A 17518-nucleotide genomic window follows, 5' to 3' on the forward strand; every position below is an offset into this window, starting at 1 on the left:
ATTCGATTGGGTTCATCGGGCTATCATCCGGTGACGTTATAGCATGCGAATCTGCGGTGCAAAGTCTGGCATTGCATCTTCATTGTTCTGCGGTGCATCTACCCCTCGGAACAAACATGTACAAAAACAACTCTTTTGGTCGCATCGAGATCTACAAGCTATTGCCTCACAAACACCTGAGCCTATAGCGACTTGGCCTTACAGACACCTCTTCGGTATCCCCTTCGAATCTACTAGCACTCATGAGCGTGTTCGACGACCTCCCTCCTCCATACTACACAGAGGTCACAACTCTGGAAACAGAGCATCGTGATGTCGCAAGTCTTATCCAACAACTCTCTCGGGATATCGTAAACTGTGATCAGCTGTTTTATGATGTCGGGGTGCGTATCGAGGGAAGATACACCGTCCGGGTCGCGCCCCCTGAGCTCGATGAATCCTGGCGCAAACACAAACAGGTAAGTTTGATCATTTCAGTAGCCAAAAGAGAAGAGGCGATTCAGCATAACTCCCTATAGACATTTAAAGATGTAATATGGGCTGCGAGGGGAGCTGCGACCAAGGTTCAAGCTCGAAATGCAGGTATGAACCAGAACCGTCGACGGTAGTACTGATATTTGACCTGCAAAACATTCAGACTTTATTGATGTCATTCTACCATCGATTGGTAATCCTAGCATTTCAATGGAGAGCAAACTAGAAGAGCTCAAGAGATTCATTTCTGCAAGTCCATTAGAAAGTCATTTGCCAGCGCGCCATTTGACCTTTTTTTCGTAGCTCTCGCCTCCAGACTTCCTAACAACAACAGAAGCAGCGGACAAGCTTGGTGGGATCAGCAACGATATAAACCCCATACTAAAGAAATACGAGGAAAGTGCGGACAAGATGATCGAAGGAATAAATGCCGAGATTTCCAAGCTTGAAACCGAGCGTGACGCACAAAGGTACGTCTTCTTTCCAACTGTAATGACTACTTACTCACATATGGTTAATCGCGCTCAGGGAGAAGGATAAAGCCAAGCACGAAAAGGGGAGTAGGCTTTCGTGGTTTAGCTCTCGTCCAGGTAGGGTATCCATACATGCGTATTTCACTATTTATTTCCAACAACATCGTGCAGCAAACATCTCTCCCCCTACTGATACAATCGAGCTCGACTCGAAAATAGACGAAGAAAAGTCCAAGATCAATACTATCAACAAGCAGAGAGAGGAGATAAAGTCCAAGCTGGCAGACATTAGGTTCGCTCTGAATACGATTCCGGAGCAAGTCGGCCAAAGCTTTATGAGTACATGGACTCATGTAAGTCATTAAATGTGGCAACGCTCCTTTGATCCCTTTATTTACTTTTGGCGTATAGCTCACCAATGACGCGACCCACATCAAGAACCGAATGGAAGGCTCTACTTCTGATCCAATGCCTGTAAGAAACATGACTACTTGAGACAGCGTTCCATGAACTTAACAAATGCAACAGGATATCGCGCTGGTCACGAGGGCATACAAGGCAATCAATAACGCACTTAGTTACTACGCGACTAATGTTAACAACCTGCATTGATGGATCAATCCCATTGTTTCGTTTGTAAACTGAAATTTGAATTGATACTTTAGTTGAATAAGAACTCTGTTACTTTGATATAATGTGCATAAGAGGATGCACGGGCTTCCCATTTTTCAAAGTCTACCGTCGGGAATGAGGCTTGGATCAGTCTCATGGATCCAGACCCGAAGAGACTACGGAGCAATGAAGCATGTGAATACTGTATCGCAGCATTGCGCCATACTCTATGGCCTCTTGCGATTAACAGACACCGGGGATGGTCACGGCGGAGATAGCTGGATTTGGTCACCTCAACTCGATAAAGCCATCTTAACCTTCTTGCTGTTCTCGGGCCTCGTATCTTACAATGGTTTGGTTCTCCAAAGAACAACCGCCGGATTTTTCGGAGATCATATCCCGGATTATTACCGTACCCCAATACTGTAGATCCTTCGTGCTGATCATCGGTAATCGCGAGCCCCGACGGTTAACTCGGAGCGGGAGCAGATCTCGACGGATACTGGCGGGTCATGGTATACACAATTCGTTCATAATTATTGCAAATTGATGAGTGACCAGGTCCCTGGTTCTATCGATGGAACTAAATTAACTATCAGTCGAAGTGATCTAAGGGCTCCGTGTAATCTATCCAGCTCGGGAAGATTTATCAAGCATTCTCTTGAATTTAAAATAAGTGCCTGATCCCCGTGTGTGGCTATGAAAGCCTTTAGGGTCGAGAGCCCCCTTCGTCAACCGTCCAGGACAAGTGATGGACTTCCCTGTTAGTTGAGTATTCGGTTCGGTTAGCCCCGGCTCCGCTTAGCTCTGGTTCCGGTGTGATTAACGAGGTACAGTTATGCAATGACAAACCTCAGAATTACTGAGATAAGGCGCTGATATGGGAATAATAAAGGTGGAGCGTTTTTATCGCAATTGGCCGCTGGTTGACGTAATTAGCCACCGATTGATGTGCCCATGACAGACACGGTTGAGTATCTGGAGACAGTGGACATACGTAAACCAAGTATGTGTCCGGGTCGAGGCTAAGCGACCAGCAGATAACTCGGCGAAGTCCGAGATTATGCGCAAATACGACATTGCAGACCACACCAGAGCAGTATATCAAGTCTTCCCTACTTCCGAATTCGTTTTAGTCTACAACTAAATGCTGTAACTTGGTGTCTTGCGGACGGTAGATGCTGATTTACCGTATACCAAGACAGGACGTGCCCGAATTCGCTAACCATTCTCGATAAGCGATTCCCTTGTAGGCGTAGGCTTGTTTATAAATTGGGATACAGAGGAAAGATCCATGCAGAGCTATACGATAGTAAGGTTTGAAAGGTCTTTCCATGCCCCAGCATTTGGAGTGTCGAGCCGGTATCTCTTCCTGCTTGATGCAATGCTCCCGCAGAGGCCTCAATGTGGCCACAAAGCCGTTAGGTTCTTCAAATCAAGCCCAGAAAATTTGAAGATTACTTTGGCTTTGGACAAACAAGCCTATGGTATTCTCAAAGAGATCAATTTCTAGCTCTGCTAGCCTATTATGTATATAGATAACAGCATACACCGTTGATGTGTAGAATGTGATGCAAACTACGCATTCTGTAGATCGTAGTGAAGGGAGACCGATGTACCAAGATACCGAGGGGTTCCATCGAACTTAGAAGAGCATGCCAAATACTGAGAGCCCGAGCCCTCATCGCACAACCATGAGTTGTAGATTTTTTGAAGAAGTAGTGAACTTCTGCCAGTACAAGGGCGATGGTCGCAAGGTGGCAGATTTTGAGGCAAGGGGAAAGTTTTAATACATGAATAAGAGGAAAACGCTCGGGACAGCCCCTGGTCCTATACAGTACACGAAGAAGAAATGCCGAGTGAATGCCACTCCAACATGTGATGCATTATGTGTTGAAATGTCAGCATCATATCTAGATATTATGGATGCGCGTCCGCGTGATCTGTTTGTATCTGTTTGTACATTTCGTGTATATGCTCACGGGAGTTTTCATGTAAACCTCAGTTCACTATATCATAGTCGCAGCTGAGGTATAAATCGGCCTCGGACTGGCGCATACAAGAGAGGAAAATGAGAGTATATCAGATGAGGAAATACACATACCACCAAGACCGGCAGACAGAAGAAGGGTGTGGGACGGAGAGGCAGAGTGCCACCGGGGCCAAGCCACCAAGCGAGCTGGGTGGGCGGCCAAACCGGGTCGTGTACCAATAGAAGAAGTATGGATGGGTGGGACTCACAGAGAAATGAGGGACAAGCTCTGTTGCGAGCACGTTTTGCTCGCAGTACGTAGGAAGGAAGGGAAGGCACAAGGCGCGCAAGCGTCGAAACGTCGTACTATAAACAACGCTCAAATGCGATACATAGTGAGTGACAAAAGGTACCTACCCTGGCCTGGTCGGCCCAGTATCTGGTTTGCGGGCTCCGCAGGCTCCGTCGCAAAACTCCACATACACTTTTTCTATTAATTTTCATGACATGTCACGGTACCTGTAGATTAATTTACATTTGGGCTCATAAAATACAGTTCACTATATCATAGTCGAAGCTTAGACTATTTGACATTTAGCTTCGACTTACCTGCGCTCTCAAGATTATGCACCTTTGCTGGCCACAGTGCACACCCGGCACTTGGCAGTAACCACCGCGTGAGTCACGTATTCAATACCTGTTGATATTTTGCCTTTTTGTCTCTATCTCCCCCCACTTTGTGGTCTCGAATGCACACTCACGAGACATCATATCCTCATTATATGCTCGCTTTCTATCCACTCACCACACCGCGTGTTCTGAGCACAGTTGAGATTGGTCTGTCTCAATTCCATACGATCTTTTGGCCCAATAAACGAGGATGTCCATAATTGCGTGGATGAGTCCGTGTGTTTTCTCCCTACATTCAGTGCATGATTTGTCTCCATGAAAGTGTTTCAGACCTTCATTACTAGAATGTCTTCTAAGCTTTAGATTGAACATTTTGATATGCGCATATTTACCACCCTTGCTCACATCAGATTTGACATGAACTTATGCTCAAATACGGGTTTTCAATATTAAGACAAGAAACCACAGGATGAAAAAATTAAGTAAAATGAAACAAGGCACCTTGTAGAAAGACGTAGAATGTAATAGAATACAAGTAATTACTGAGTAAATACAAGAGTGGGATGAGATGAGTATTCGGGGCCTGAACAAGGCCCTTTTATACTCTACAGGTATGAATTACGCGTATGCTTGCGCGTACTGCGCATACATCGGGCGAGTCATCCACCTGACTCGATTACAGAACATTGTACTTCACTCTAATCTACTACATTTATACAAAAATCGAATTCGTATTTCTACACACCTCAAATATGAGATACCATTAGTACTATATATTGGCGTTCGGTTCAGATTGACTATATATCCATGAGCCAATGTGGGCAACAGTGCGATTGCCGAAACTTGTGTACTTGAACATATTTGTAATTATTTTGGGAGATTGTAGTTCAAGTTAATTGTGCGTAAGCACTCGTCTGGCAGCGGTCACTTCAATATGTCCTGCTAGGCTGCATTAATCAAAGCTGTACAGGGTTGTGTATGAACAACCCTGGCTCTCAAGTACGAAGTACGTGCTGCCTTCGTCTGAAGCAGGACCAAAACGAGTTATAATAGCTCGATATATGCGCAAAGACTCGGGCTGATAAAAGGCCTCATGATCGCTGATTGATGGTTATTTGTAACGTAATTTCATTGTATAAGTTTCAAGCACCATCTTTAATCACAGTAGGCGCCCTCGCTGGCAGGCTAGTGGCGAATTCAGCTTCGTTCAATGCAACAAGGTTATTCACTTACAGCCACATCTCGCGCATATCTCAACAAAACGCCTCTTTTCACTCTAAAGGGGCGGGGTCCCGTCTTGGCGAGGGCCGCTTGGCGAGCTGCTCGAACATCTTCAGATACATGCCAATCTATGGTGCGCTTATGCGCATCAACCGTAATTTATCTCCGTCTTCTACTAGAGCAATCGGGCCGCCAAGATGGGCTTCAGGAGTGACATGGCCTATGTATAATGTTAATGACAGGGCCCATACCGATGGAAGAAGTCTACTAACCAATAATAAATCCTCTTGAAGCTCCTGAGAAACGACCATCGGTTATTAAGCAAGTAGATTTACCGAGGCCTGCACCCATAATTGCACCAGTGGGCCCTGTAAATGGATGAGTACTGGAGGATTACCAGGTTTCCGTCCGATAGGTTTACGCACCTAACATCTACATAAATTGTGTTTAGTTACTATATTATTTTGTATATCAATCACGTTGGCGCTTACCTCTGGCATACCAGGCTACCTTTGGGACCTTGGTACCTAAAGATACCACTTGTCCTGCTTTGATTTCTCCTCGCTCCAGCGCGGGATAGAAATCAGCTTCACTGTAGAAGAGTAGATTCATTAGTTAATTTTGGGCAATCTTAGCGGAAACTTACACATCAAAGCATTTGGCGACTCCCTACAACGAGACCTATAAGGCTAGAAACCAGAAAATATAATTTCTTACATACCTCAAAGAATAATCCTTCTTTTCCGGTCAATTTGGCCACAGCCGACCCAGGCGCCAAGTTTCCTCTCAAAATTGTCAAGTGGCCAGTTGGCTTGATCGGTTTCTCAATGGGCATCACGACCTGTTGCTCGCCCTCTCCAAACTTCAATTCCTCAACGTCTTCAAGGTTCTCGGCTAGAGTTCTCCCAGTGACAGTCATTTGCGATCCATCGATGAGGTCGGTATGATTCAAGAGATACTTGAGAAGTGCAGGGATACCACCGGCTTTGTGTAGGTCTTCCATAACAAATCTGCCAGAAGGTTTCAGATCAGCGAGGTAAGGTGTGCGGTCAGAAATGGTCTGAAAGTCGTCGACAGTGAGGGGGATGTCCCCAGAGCGGGCAATGGCGAGTAGATGCAAGACCTAATATCATACAAAGTCAGGTACCTATAATTGGATAGTACTTGGTTATGATTACCGCGTTTGTTGATCCTCCGATGATATTGACCACCGTGATAGCGTTTCAATGGCTTTTTTCGTGACAATATCCCTGTATGCGTATATATCATTTAGTTTGGTGCACCATCATACTACGCTTGAAGCTGACGAACCTTGGTTTTATATCTTTTGCCAACAGGTTCTTCATGTATTTAGCAGCGCGGAAACATTCCTGCGTCTTTTCTAAACGAGGGTTAAGATGTGTGCACAAACCTGTCTATGGAAACTTGACCTACCAGGGTAAACTGCAGGAATAGAAGCCGAATACGGCAAGCTCATGCCAAGGACTTCAAGAACAGAGCTCATCGTGTTGGCAGTATACCTAAAATCCGATTGATGTCAATTTGGCTCCCATGGTTGTGCACCGAGATCGATACAAGCTACTCACATTCCACCGCACGCTCCCGCCCCGGGGCACGCGTGACGGACGACATCAAATCGCTCTTCATCAGAAATCTGGCCCGTCTTGTATGCACCAAAGCTCTCAAATGCGTCGGCGATGTTGACTGTATCCCCCTTTTTATAGCCGAGCGCAGGACAGTCTACATGTCGAATACCAGCCTGAATAGTTCCGCCTTGGGGTTTCTCACGTGAGGTGGTGGCCATACACCAAGTAATGGAGCATACCATATACGAGAATGGTCGGTCGGTTATGACGCAAGGCCGCCATCAAGCATCCCGGCACTAATAGCAGAGTCAATACTTGTCAATTGATCACTTTCGATTCATGGACGCACTGTTCTTATCACATCCTGGAATAGAGATATTTCCGTCATAATGTTGTGCCTGATCAATAGCCATTATCTCTGCTAAATAGACATCAAGTCTTACTAACCATGGTAACCTGAGAAATTCGCGCCCCTTTAATCTCGGGTGTTGGAGAGGAGCGCCGGTGCGAATGACTGCATGGATTCAATTAAACTATGTTTTGAGTCTAGTGCATAATCACAGCTCACATCTTGACGTCCCCAGAAGACATCTTGACGAACGATCAGTGGTATAGTTGGGATGTAAAGGTAGATGGTGGTGAAAAATAACTTTACGCCGTTCAAAACGCTTATAACTATGCCATAATTCTTATTTAACCGGAGACATTGGTCCAAATAGGGATATGGGCCGGTGTCGAAAGTCAGCTGATGGGTAATATGTCATCGAATTGGGTGAAACTAGCCAGTCGGATCGAAGCCATTGAGGATAATCGCGTTCGAAGTCAGAAGTTCGGGATCGATCCCGAACACGGTTCGTAGTATGGCGAAAAAGACCGATCTACATATATGACATATCATGTCCTGATATAGACAGTTTTATATCACGTGATCTATACACAGGCTGCTTACGTACTCATCATCGCCCTTGACCAAAATTTGACCAAGGCGACTATCATCGGAGATCCAGTATGGCCCAACGAGCGACTTACTACCCATGATGAGTACGAAGAAGATCTCGGAGATGTGAATATTGAGGCAGTCGTTGGAAATTAGGGGGGATTGCACGGAGGATACGAAGATGGTAAGTAATAATATTATAGATGATCCAATTTCGTTGACTGTTTGCTTAGACCAAGCAAGAATTGATGAGGCTACTGTGCACGCAATGCAACACCAAATGGCTCAGCAAGTTGCTTTCGCGCAGAGATTCCAGATGTTGTCAAGAGGGTAAACAAGAACCATGCGACTTTTCCATATCCTGCTAAAACCATATCCAGTTTATCGTTCAATTTCATCAAGCCGTCATGGACAATAACCTTCCGGAGATCACTAACGCGTATGACCAAGGATGGAACCGATTAACAGAAAAGTATTACTCCAAATCCGAATGGCCAGAGGCGGAATTGATTGCTCCTCTGGTCAATGATGGTAATTGATCCAGTAGTATTATTAGGATTCCACAACTGACCCGTCTGCTTTAGACCCTATATTCTTGATCCTGTACCGAGAGCTCTACTACCGGTATAGTTATCCATTTCCCTCTTGAATTATATAGGAACCTGATTGTTTTGACACAGTGTACTCCAAACTTCAACCAGAAATTGACGATCGATTTCACTCGTACGAAACAGTTGCGACTTTTAACTATCTTCTAAGTGGGTCCAGTATTTTTCTAGACATATTGAATTTGAAATTTAACTGGTATAGACTCCGAGGGCCCTGTACAACGAGCTTCCCGATCAGTGGTTGTGGGATATCATTGATGAATTTATCTATCAGTTCCAAAGCTTTTGTGTTTGGCGTGCGCGGCCAACGCAAAGACGGACGAGGAATTGATTATGTTGGCCGATGGTAGCCAAGTAAGTGTCCATGCTCCTACGGTGTGCATTTACTGACTCAATAATAGGTCTGGAGCTGCTATAGTGTACTCAACGTGCTCTATTCCCTCATTCAAAAATCCCGCATCAATGAATACTGAGGCTGTCCAGAAAGGCGCATCCCCGAAGAACTCACGTAAGAATCTCCTAGAGTCTCCGCCTTTACTTGGTTCTTATCTTGAACGGCAGTGAAATCTCTGGAGAATACGGTCAGCGACCGATCTACCGTACCCTAGGTTCTTTAGTATTATCGGGCTCTTGCGCGTCCATGTTTCCTTGGAGACTATACACTCGCATTGAAAGTAATGGATCTCGTCAAGCTGAACCAGAAAGTAGGTGAACCCAGATCTTTATGCTATTCAAATCGTTGAACTGCTGCCCAGGCCTTTTTCACTCGGGTTACCGCTTGTCATGTAGCAACTTATTATTACGTTGGATTCTGTTACATGTCTCTGAAACGATATTCGGATGCTACGCGCACGTTCAACTCTATACTTAACTTTATTTCGCGAATGAGACAGTATCATACTAGGAGTTACCAATATGACCAGGTGAGCTACTCCATTATTTCGAAGTTTTACTTTCAAGCACCAACGACACTCAGATCAACCGCACTGCGGACCGGATGATGCGCTTCTGGCCATCTGCAATGCTCTTTCCCTAGTAGACTTGACGACGCAATCATAATAGGTCTGGAGCTGCTATAGTGTACTCAACGTGCTCTATTCCCTCATTCAAAAATCCCGCATCAATGAATATCTTGAGGCTGTCCAAAAAGGCGCATCTCCCGAAGAACTCACGTAAGAATCTCCTAGAGTCTCCGCCTTTACTTGGTTCTTATCTTGAACGGCAGTGAAATCTCTGGAGAATACGGTCAGCGACCGATCTACCGTACCCTAGGCTTCTTTAGTATTATCGGGCTCTTGCGCGTCCATGTTCTCCTTGGAGACTATACACTCGCGTTGAAAGTAATGGATCTCGTCAAGCTGAACCAGAAAGTAGGTGAACTCAGATTTTTATGCCACTCAAATCGTTGAACTGCTGCCCAGGCCTTTTTCACTCGGGTTACCGCTTGTCATGTAGCAACTTATTATTACGTTGGATTCTGTTACATGTCTCTGAAAAGATACTCGGATGCTACGCGCACGTTCAACTCTATACTTAACTTTATTTCGAGAATGAGACAGTATCATACTAGGAGTTACCAATATGACCAGGTGAGCTACTCCACTATTTCGAAGTTTTACTTTCGAATACCAACGACAACTCAGATCAATCGCACTGCGGACCGGATGTATGCGCTTCTGGCCATCTGCAATGCTCTTTCCCCTAGTAGACTCGACGACGCGATCACAACCAACCTCAAAGAGAAATACGGGGAGCAGCATATAAAGATGACCAAAGGGCAAGTTGAAACTACCCTATCCAATTAAAAAAACGAACTCATTCTGCATATAGTGGGGAGGAAGGAATGGCCGCTTTCGAAGAGCTCTACACCAAATCCTGTCCGAAATTCATTTCTTCAACTCCTCCACCATACCACGACACCGAGTTATTGAATCTTTACATCAGCAACCCGCCACAGGAGCCAATGCAACGACACCTCTCCCTCTTTCTCTCTGACGTGCGCATTCAGCAATCTGTCGTCCCCACACTGCGCAGTTTCTTGAAGATGTACTCGAGTTTGGACGCCGCGAAGCTTGCTGGGTTCTTGGACGCAGACGAAGAAGAGATCGTTCAGCAGATGATGGTCATGAAGAGCTCGAGCCGTAGCGTGAGCCGTGCGGCAGTGGAGGCTGGCACGCTTCTTGATGGGGGCGTCATCAGCACGAGTGACTTGGATTTTGTTATTGATGAAGTACGTGATCCACCGCCCCCTTCATCACACTCACTCAACTAACGTTAACCAGAACATGGTTCAAATCGTGGAGAGTACAATCGGAAGGCGGTACGGTGGTTGGTTCATCCGTAACACTGAGCACGCGCTCAAGGTGTATGACACCATTCGATCGAGTCCTCTCCCGATCTCGAAAACGAATGTTCCTGAAGCGGAGGCGCAGGCTTCAGCGGCAGCACCTAGTGCCAATGGCCCAACAGCAGGCAGTGCACCGAAACCAAAGGCCGCGTGGGGAGCTCCGAAAGCTGTGAGGCTAGCAGCTTAGGGGTTTTACGCAATCAATGAATATTGTTTAATAAAACTTGAATTATTTCTTCTTTGAAACAACAACCAGCAATGTTATTCGTGTGATGGTCCTCGTGGGGTTATATCCTCCGCTAGTAACCTTCAACTACTGTGGTTTATGGATGAGACACTAAATTTAGCGGTAGATACGTAACAGAAAGTGATGCCGACATCAAGACCTACCAGGTCGTTTCCGGAGACCGCATTCGCATTCAACTGTAGCTCTCTTTTTTATCAACGATAATCAGTTCCGAAAATGCTCACAATCTTTGTATCTTTAGTGTGTGTTCCAGGCGAACGGGCAAGTTTATTTTTACGGTTGAACTGAGAGCTTCGTTCATTATACATGAATTTGTTTATTTCATACCATATCAATACATAGCTGTTCTTAAGCAGCCTCGAACCTCCATTTCTGGTGATCCCCACCATGTTTAATCCATAAACAAATTTCAGTTCCGTTTGCCTGTCCGGCCCCAGACAGGTCTACAACGTGATCTGGTTTCTCTGGAGGCGAAATGCTAAAACGCGAGTCAATTTCAGGTATCGGAAAACCAAAGGGAATATTGCAAGGCTTACTAGAAACCGTTGTCCGCTAGAGTTATACTAAAGTTTTGAGGCTTGGAGCTTGATTGAAGGACTGCACCTTGATTAAAAGTCGGATAACCAGCATAGGCGCTGATCGCAGCATTACGAATTGTTACATTGACTCCATCGCCTGGCCCAAGCTCCCACTTATACCACCCCTTTAGTATTAGTATGTGCGGTGAAGCAGTATACTAGCACTTACCTTCTGGTTGGCGGTCCCCTTGGCCTCAAATCCAATGATCTTGACACCCTCACCTTCCTTTCCACCTTCTAAATCCATAACCGTACCAGTCTTGACGTTCTTAATAAAGTAAGAGCCTGGGCTACAAGGTAAACTGTCTCGAAAATCCATCGCTGGTTCTTTTGTGATTTGTCCACCTTCAGTTGCACCTATACGATCAAAACTATAAATCAGCGGCCGGCCTGGTATTCATCCCGCGACTCCAGTTTACCTTTTTGGTTGCCTAAACTCCCAGTTTAAAGCTAATGTTAGTCGTGCAGGGACCTCGAACGGCATCTCGAAATCACCTTGACCAATTCCAAGATAACTTCGTTGGTTCCGGTATGGATGCTAAGCATATTTATGATAGTAAGATCATCCGATGCTCTCTTCCGCAAGCCAAAACTCACATTTTCTCGTTGCCTGTCCCATCTTTAATCAGCCACGAGTGGCCGCTAGGCTCTCCAATCATAGAAAAATCGGGACCCGTATGCGCTTCTAAGTTGTGTTCCAGATTCCTCAGTTTATATTTACCCTCGCGGGTAGGCACGAAGCGCCACTAAGGCCAAGGTGAATGAGCTGATGCTTGTATTGGAGAAAGTTCAGTGTCTCACCAGTGACTTCTTGTCTCTTTCTTCAGCTTGAGTACAGACAATCGACGTCTTTGTGCCCGTCGATGTCATAGTCATGTAGGTGCCAGTTTCGACATTTTTAATTCGGTATGCTCCACAGTAAGTCGCCATTGCTGAAGTTTGATGTCAGTAAGGAGTAGGTAGATAGAGCAAGCACGTATAGGCTCATCCATTTATATGAACCCGCCACCAATGACCACATGCGCCTGGATAATCGGCTCCTGGAAAGGTATGATTGGACTACTGACATGTCAGCTGCGGCTTCCTCCGTCTATTCCCAAGGCTCAAGGAAACTTCAACCTCGTTCACGATCTGTGGCTTGAAAATCCAGTTCTTATCTTAAACTATATCCTGAACATCAGTACCCCTAAATTCAAAGTAACTGGCCGTAAAAGAACTCTGCCGATGCGGTCCGTCGCCATTTCGGAATGATGGTAGATCTTATACACACGTCGAGTGACCGTGATCACACGTTCAGTGGTGCTGTGAAGGTCCGGAACCGAACAACCCATGACATAAATTAAAACGAGATCGATAACACCCTTTGAGTTACCAAAACCCTATAGATGAAGCTCAACCTCATCATTAAAGATTTTCTGACCAAAATCGCCTTGTGAAAGCGCTCTGAAGGACCAAGAAAGCACGCAGAGGTATCTACAAGACCCCGCGGCTACTCGCCAAGTCAATAAATCTGTGTTTGCCCTGTAGCTCGATAGGCACTTGCCCAAAACACTTGGACTCCGGCGTGGGTCACGGCAACGATAGCATTGAAAATGATATGGTGTGTATAAGTAAAACTTGGGCTCTGGTGGCTTCGTGTACCCATCAAGAAGGTATCGGAATAGAAGTAATAATATATATATATACATGTGTGCATACATGGTCATCGTCAGATACCAGCAGGGTGGAGGATCCGGTACGGAGTACGCGGACGAAGGCTGGGGCACTGAGACGCGAGCAGAATTCGTGGGTGGGTGACCAAGCCTGACAATAGTCGCGCAGGGCTGGGGGGCAGAAGCGATGAGAAACTCCCAGCAGGAATAAAGATTTGCGATACAGAGAGTAAAGGCGAGTGAATGGGACTGTGAGTCGGAAAAATAAGAAAATAGAAAGCGCGACGGGGACCGAATGCGCTGTGGAAGTATCGTCTCTACGGGGGCCCCAAAAACCCGGGAGCGCTCTGGAGTGCTCCGGTTTTCGTTGGGATCCGACGGATCCGGATTGCTCGGCGAGCACTTGGGCACTCCACGAGCACTTCCGAGCGTCATACCAAACGCTCCGGAATGCTCGCCGACAATAGCGAGTCCCGGAGCGCTCCCGAGATTTTCGAGGCCCTGTAGAGGTCGATTGGGCACAACCGACAATCACGTGACTGACTTTTTATTTATTTATTTTTAAAAAACACGTCCATAGAATAACTATGGGAGCTACATGCGAACAAGGCAAACCGCTCACAAAACACAGCTGAGCCGTCGAAGCTACAGAAAGAAAAACAGAACAGAGAAATACGAGAGAAAAGGAAATAAACGAGACAGTAGCACGGTCGAGTCAAGAAAGGTGTCGCAAGGCGACGTACAGGTGGCTTAAGGCCTAACTCAGGGTAGAGGCCGTAAGGGCGGTAATGGGGGGTGGCGGCCTTAAGGGCGCCACGTGACTGACTTTTTTTTTTTTTTTGGTACATTTCCATATATAAAACAATACGGGACCACGTGACTGACTACCTGGGGAGGTCGTAAGCGATTCTCCGCTTAAGTCTGGGCTCGTGCGTCTCCGCAGGCTCCGATATACACCCCCTATAATAATTGCATCGAAAGATCGTGGCCGTCAGGAGCCACAAGGGGCGGGCCATCCGGTGTATGGCGCCTATATGAGCCTGGGGCGCTGAGATGCGAGCATGACTCGTGGATTGGGTGGCCATCCCTTCCTGCTGTCAGGGAGGTGGCTCAGAGAGAAAAGTGCAATTAGTAACGGTCTGAGGGTAACAGTGAGGGGAATACAGAGTGAGAGATGGTGCGGAGTGAAGGAGGGAAGGAGGATGGCACAAAAATAACTATAAGCATGCAAGCGAGAGAGCAGTACACAGTGTGCCGTAGACAACTGTTTACAACCTGCTAGTAGATTTCAAGCAGTCTTTTTCGTGGATGTAATATGCCCACTGCTTGCTCCAAATATACAATCTTGGTTTCAAAGCTTTGTAATTGCAGGAAATTTAAGGCAAGCAAGCTGACCGTGGGTGAATCAAATTCACCCATTGTACAGACTATAGCCTCCAACTTACGTACCACAAGCAAGAATACAGTTAACTTGTAGGAACTGCTCTCAATTTGCCTCTACCCATAAATCTCGTAACACTTGTTATGTGCGATGGAATGCCCTCATACGATATATTTCAGCTTATACCACCGGTCTGTTGAATGTTTTCAAGGATGACAGAAAGATCAAACGTAAGTGAGCTGCTACATTCGTCAAGAAGTTGAGGTCAACAGGATTGATTATACATGTATTCCACATCATTATCAAATGTAGTGGCGACGTATCCTTCTTGTGGGTAGCCGAGGCCGATCAAGACCCAAAGTTAGCTCATATACCTTGGAAATTCTTGCTAGCAGGTGACTCCTCCTCCTGAGATAAAAGCAAATTCGGCATAATTATGTCGGACCAAGTTGCCCGAAGTCTTCGACCTCGAGAGCCGTTACCCAATCCAAGGCTACCCCTGGCTTCTCCGAGGGATAGAGAGCATATGACGAGATGTGATAGTATAATATAACCTTGTTCGTAAGCTTGATTTTCATTAAAAGTCCTTTTAAGGGACATAGAAATTGATCTCTCGACGCAACTCGTAATACCAACTGTGTCAAAGAACGGTCTAACCAACTGCAAAAGGCTGATCACGATTGATTGTACTTCTATGCGTCACGCCCTGCTACCTCTTGGTAAAGACTTTATGGAAAACGGCAGAACCGTATCCCTTTTACCAAGTAAGGAGGCTGTTCTATACCCGTGTTGGGTTTGTACGGCTATATAACCCTCCTCGCTGGTCTGTCCTCCTGACTCCATCAGTTACCTTTAAAGCTTTCGTGAAGTTTTTGCTAGTATTCTTTACGCTCTTAACAATGGTTTCTAACGAGCACCAATCCGTGTCGTTCTCATCTCTATCTCACACCGCCAACAACGATTCCAGACCACCAGAGACTTCTTGGGAGATCTCTGCCGCTCGCAAACGCGACGATCGTGCAAACCGACTCAAGCCTTACGCTCACTGGAGCTTGGCCGAGCTCACCCCTCCGCAGTCTCATAACAACGTCATACCCCTTGTACATGCTCGTCTCACCGATAGAGAGCGCTCCTTCCTCGCATCCGATGTCACCGACCTTGCACAGCGTCTGGCTACCAGAGAGTGCACCGCGCTGGAAGTGACCACAGCGTTCTGCAAGGCAGCATATGCGGCTCAGGAGCTTACAAACTGCCTGACCGAGGTGATGTTTGAGCAGGCGCTGGGTCGTGCGCAGGAGCTAGACGAGCATATATCGACGAGTGGGAAGGTGGTTGGACCGCTGCACGGTGTGCCGATCAGCATCAAGGACCATATCAATCAAGGGGGAAGATACTGCGACTGGCTTTGTTGCTTGGGCGGGGCGCACGATTGCGGAAGAAGACGCGACTGTGGTTCGGATTTTGCGGCAGGCTGGAGCTATCATTTATGTCAAGACGACCAACCCTCAATCTGTATTCGGTTTGGCGTTTTATTTACGAATCGATATCAGAGTGCTAAAGCATACATATGAATTCTAGCTTTTGAAACCTTGAGCAATATTTATGGGCACACGACCAACCCTTACAACAGGGATCTCACGCCCGGAGGGAGCAGTGGTGGTGAAGCTGCGCTGGCTGCATGTCGTGGGAGCTTGCTTGGAGTTGGAACAGATATTGGGGGCTCTATTGTAAGTAGGAGTAGGTCGTTTGTGAGTATATGTAATTGATGGCTAACATCATTACAGAGGTACGCTGCGGATTCGATTACTCTTTTAATGCATAAATTGATATCTATGCGAACATTAGAGGCCCGTCGGCATGGTGTGGGCTGTATGGGCTAAAACCCTCGAGCCATAGACTCCCGGCTTCCGGAATATTGGCAGCGTATAAGGGCATGGAAAATATAGTTGGAGTCCTTGGTATGTTACAAAACAATCCATTCCTCAAAGGCCAGTCGTAAACCCCGTTTAGGGCCGATGGCGCACTCTGCTAGAGACCTCGAGCTGTTCTGCAGGGTCATTTCTGACTACGAACCGTGGACCTCCGACTTCAGTACCCTGCCCATCCCTTGGAACTCAACTATTGTTCAGCATGGAGGGAACGATAAGCTTGTGATTGGGTTATTCATTGATGATGGAGTGGTAGAACCTCATCCACCAATCATTGAGCGCCTAAACAAGACTCGAGAAGCACTGATTACTGCAGGTCATGAGGTCATTGATTGGGTGCCAATGGATCATGCACAAGCATTTGAACTAATTGTGAGCAAGCTCTGAAAGTAGTTTTCTCGATATTTATCAAACATCTTGCGCAGTCAAAACTATACTTGCTCGATGGGGGGGAAGCTATACGTGATATCTTGACGCAATCAGGCGAGCCTGCAATTCCGCCGATTGCTCAGATCCTACCCGATCCCTCGAAAGCAAATATACTCACAGTTTCCCAATCTTGGGACGCTAATTACGAGCGTGATCAGTTCCGAGCACGTGCATTGAAGCATTGGAACGACACTGCATTGCGATCCAAGAGTGGTCGACCGGTTGATGCAGTCCTTGTCCGGTTGCGCCAACCCTTGCTGCTCCCCATGGTACAACGCGGTGGATAGGGTATACTTCATACTGGAACCTACTCGATCTTCCTGCTGTGGTCTTCCCATCGGGAAAGCCGCTTCAAGCCAGCTCCATATCCCCACACCTCATGCCGAAGTCTAACTTGCCTCGAAACAAGGCCGCCCGGGTTCATCCTGATGTTTGTAGAGTAG

The 17518-nt window shown here is 46.4% G+C and overlaps 5 protein-coding genes across 5 annotated transcripts; 3 read left to right on the forward strand and 2 right to left on the reverse strand.

The window, feature by feature from the left end:
• Positions 1-242: 242 nt before the first annotated feature.
• RhiXN_06007 (uncharacterized protein) lies at positions 243-1559 on the forward strand (the record flags this gene model as incomplete). Its single annotated transcript, XM_043325823.1, has 8 exons — positions 243-458; positions 519-582; positions 638-727; positions 791-944; positions 1003-1064; positions 1119-1300; positions 1359-1421; positions 1476-1559. The coding sequence occupies 8 exons, from the start codon at positions 243-245 to the stop codon at positions 1557-1559; spliced, it is 915 nt and encodes a 304-aa protein (XP_043181255.1).
• Positions 1560-5510: 3951 nt separating this feature from the next.
• RhiXN_06008 (dihydroxy-acid dehydratase) lies at positions 5511-7559 on the reverse strand (the record flags this gene model as incomplete). Its single annotated transcript, XM_043325824.1, has 14 exons — positions 5511-5602; positions 5655-5678; positions 5730-5750; positions 5874-5974; positions 6029-6051; positions 6104-6392; positions 6561-6632; positions 6694-6763; positions 6817-6902; positions 6969-7155; positions 7208-7264; positions 7318-7366; positions 7416-7482; positions 7537-7559. 14 exons carry the CDS (start codon positions 7557-7559, stop codon positions 5511-5513), a joined length of 1161 nt encoding a protein of 386 aa, XP_043181256.1.
• A 753-nt stretch (positions 7560-8312) lies between these two features.
• RhiXN_06009 (eukaryotic translation initiation factor 3 subunit L) lies at positions 8313-11047 on the forward strand (the record flags this gene model as incomplete). The annotated part of the gene is made up of 11 exons (XM_043325825.1): positions 8313-8436; positions 8490-8529; positions 8788-8859; positions 8915-9021; positions 9075-9094; positions 9576-9685; positions 9739-9883; positions 9935-10102; positions 10157-10294; positions 10351-10743; positions 10796-11047. 11 exons carry the CDS (start codon positions 8313-8315, stop codon positions 11045-11047), a joined length of 1569 nt encoding a protein of 522 aa, XP_043181257.1.
• Positions 11048-11455: 408 nt separating this feature from the next.
• On the reverse strand, positions 11456-12615 carry RhiXN_06010 (ricin-type beta-trefoil lectin domain protein; the record flags this gene model as incomplete). Its single annotated transcript, XM_043325826.1, has 8 exons — positions 11456-11585; positions 11644-11810; positions 11855-11953; positions 11980-12042; positions 12105-12116; positions 12181-12223; positions 12283-12431; positions 12487-12615. 8 exons carry the CDS (start codon positions 12613-12615, stop codon positions 11456-11458), a joined length of 792 nt encoding a protein of 263 aa, XP_043181258.1.
• A 3002-nt stretch (positions 12616-15617) lies between these two features.
• Positions 15618-17362, forward strand: RhiXN_06011 (amidase; the record flags this gene model as incomplete). The annotated part of the gene is made up of 7 exons (XM_043325827.1): positions 15618-16046; positions 16102-16237; positions 16297-16445; positions 16564-16580; positions 16615-16676; positions 16729-17018; positions 17072-17362. The coding sequence occupies 7 exons, from the start codon at positions 15618-15620 to the stop codon at positions 17360-17362; spliced, it is 1374 nt and encodes a 457-aa protein (XP_043181259.1).
• Between the last annotated feature and the right edge of the window lie 156 nt (positions 17363-17518).

Source organism: Rhizoctonia solani, chromosome 6 (genome assembly GCF_016906535.1).
Source record: "Rhizoctonia solani chromosome 6, complete sequence".
Lineage (NCBI taxonomy): Eukaryota > Fungi > Basidiomycota > Agaricomycetes > Cantharellales > Ceratobasidiaceae > Rhizoctonia > Rhizoctonia solani.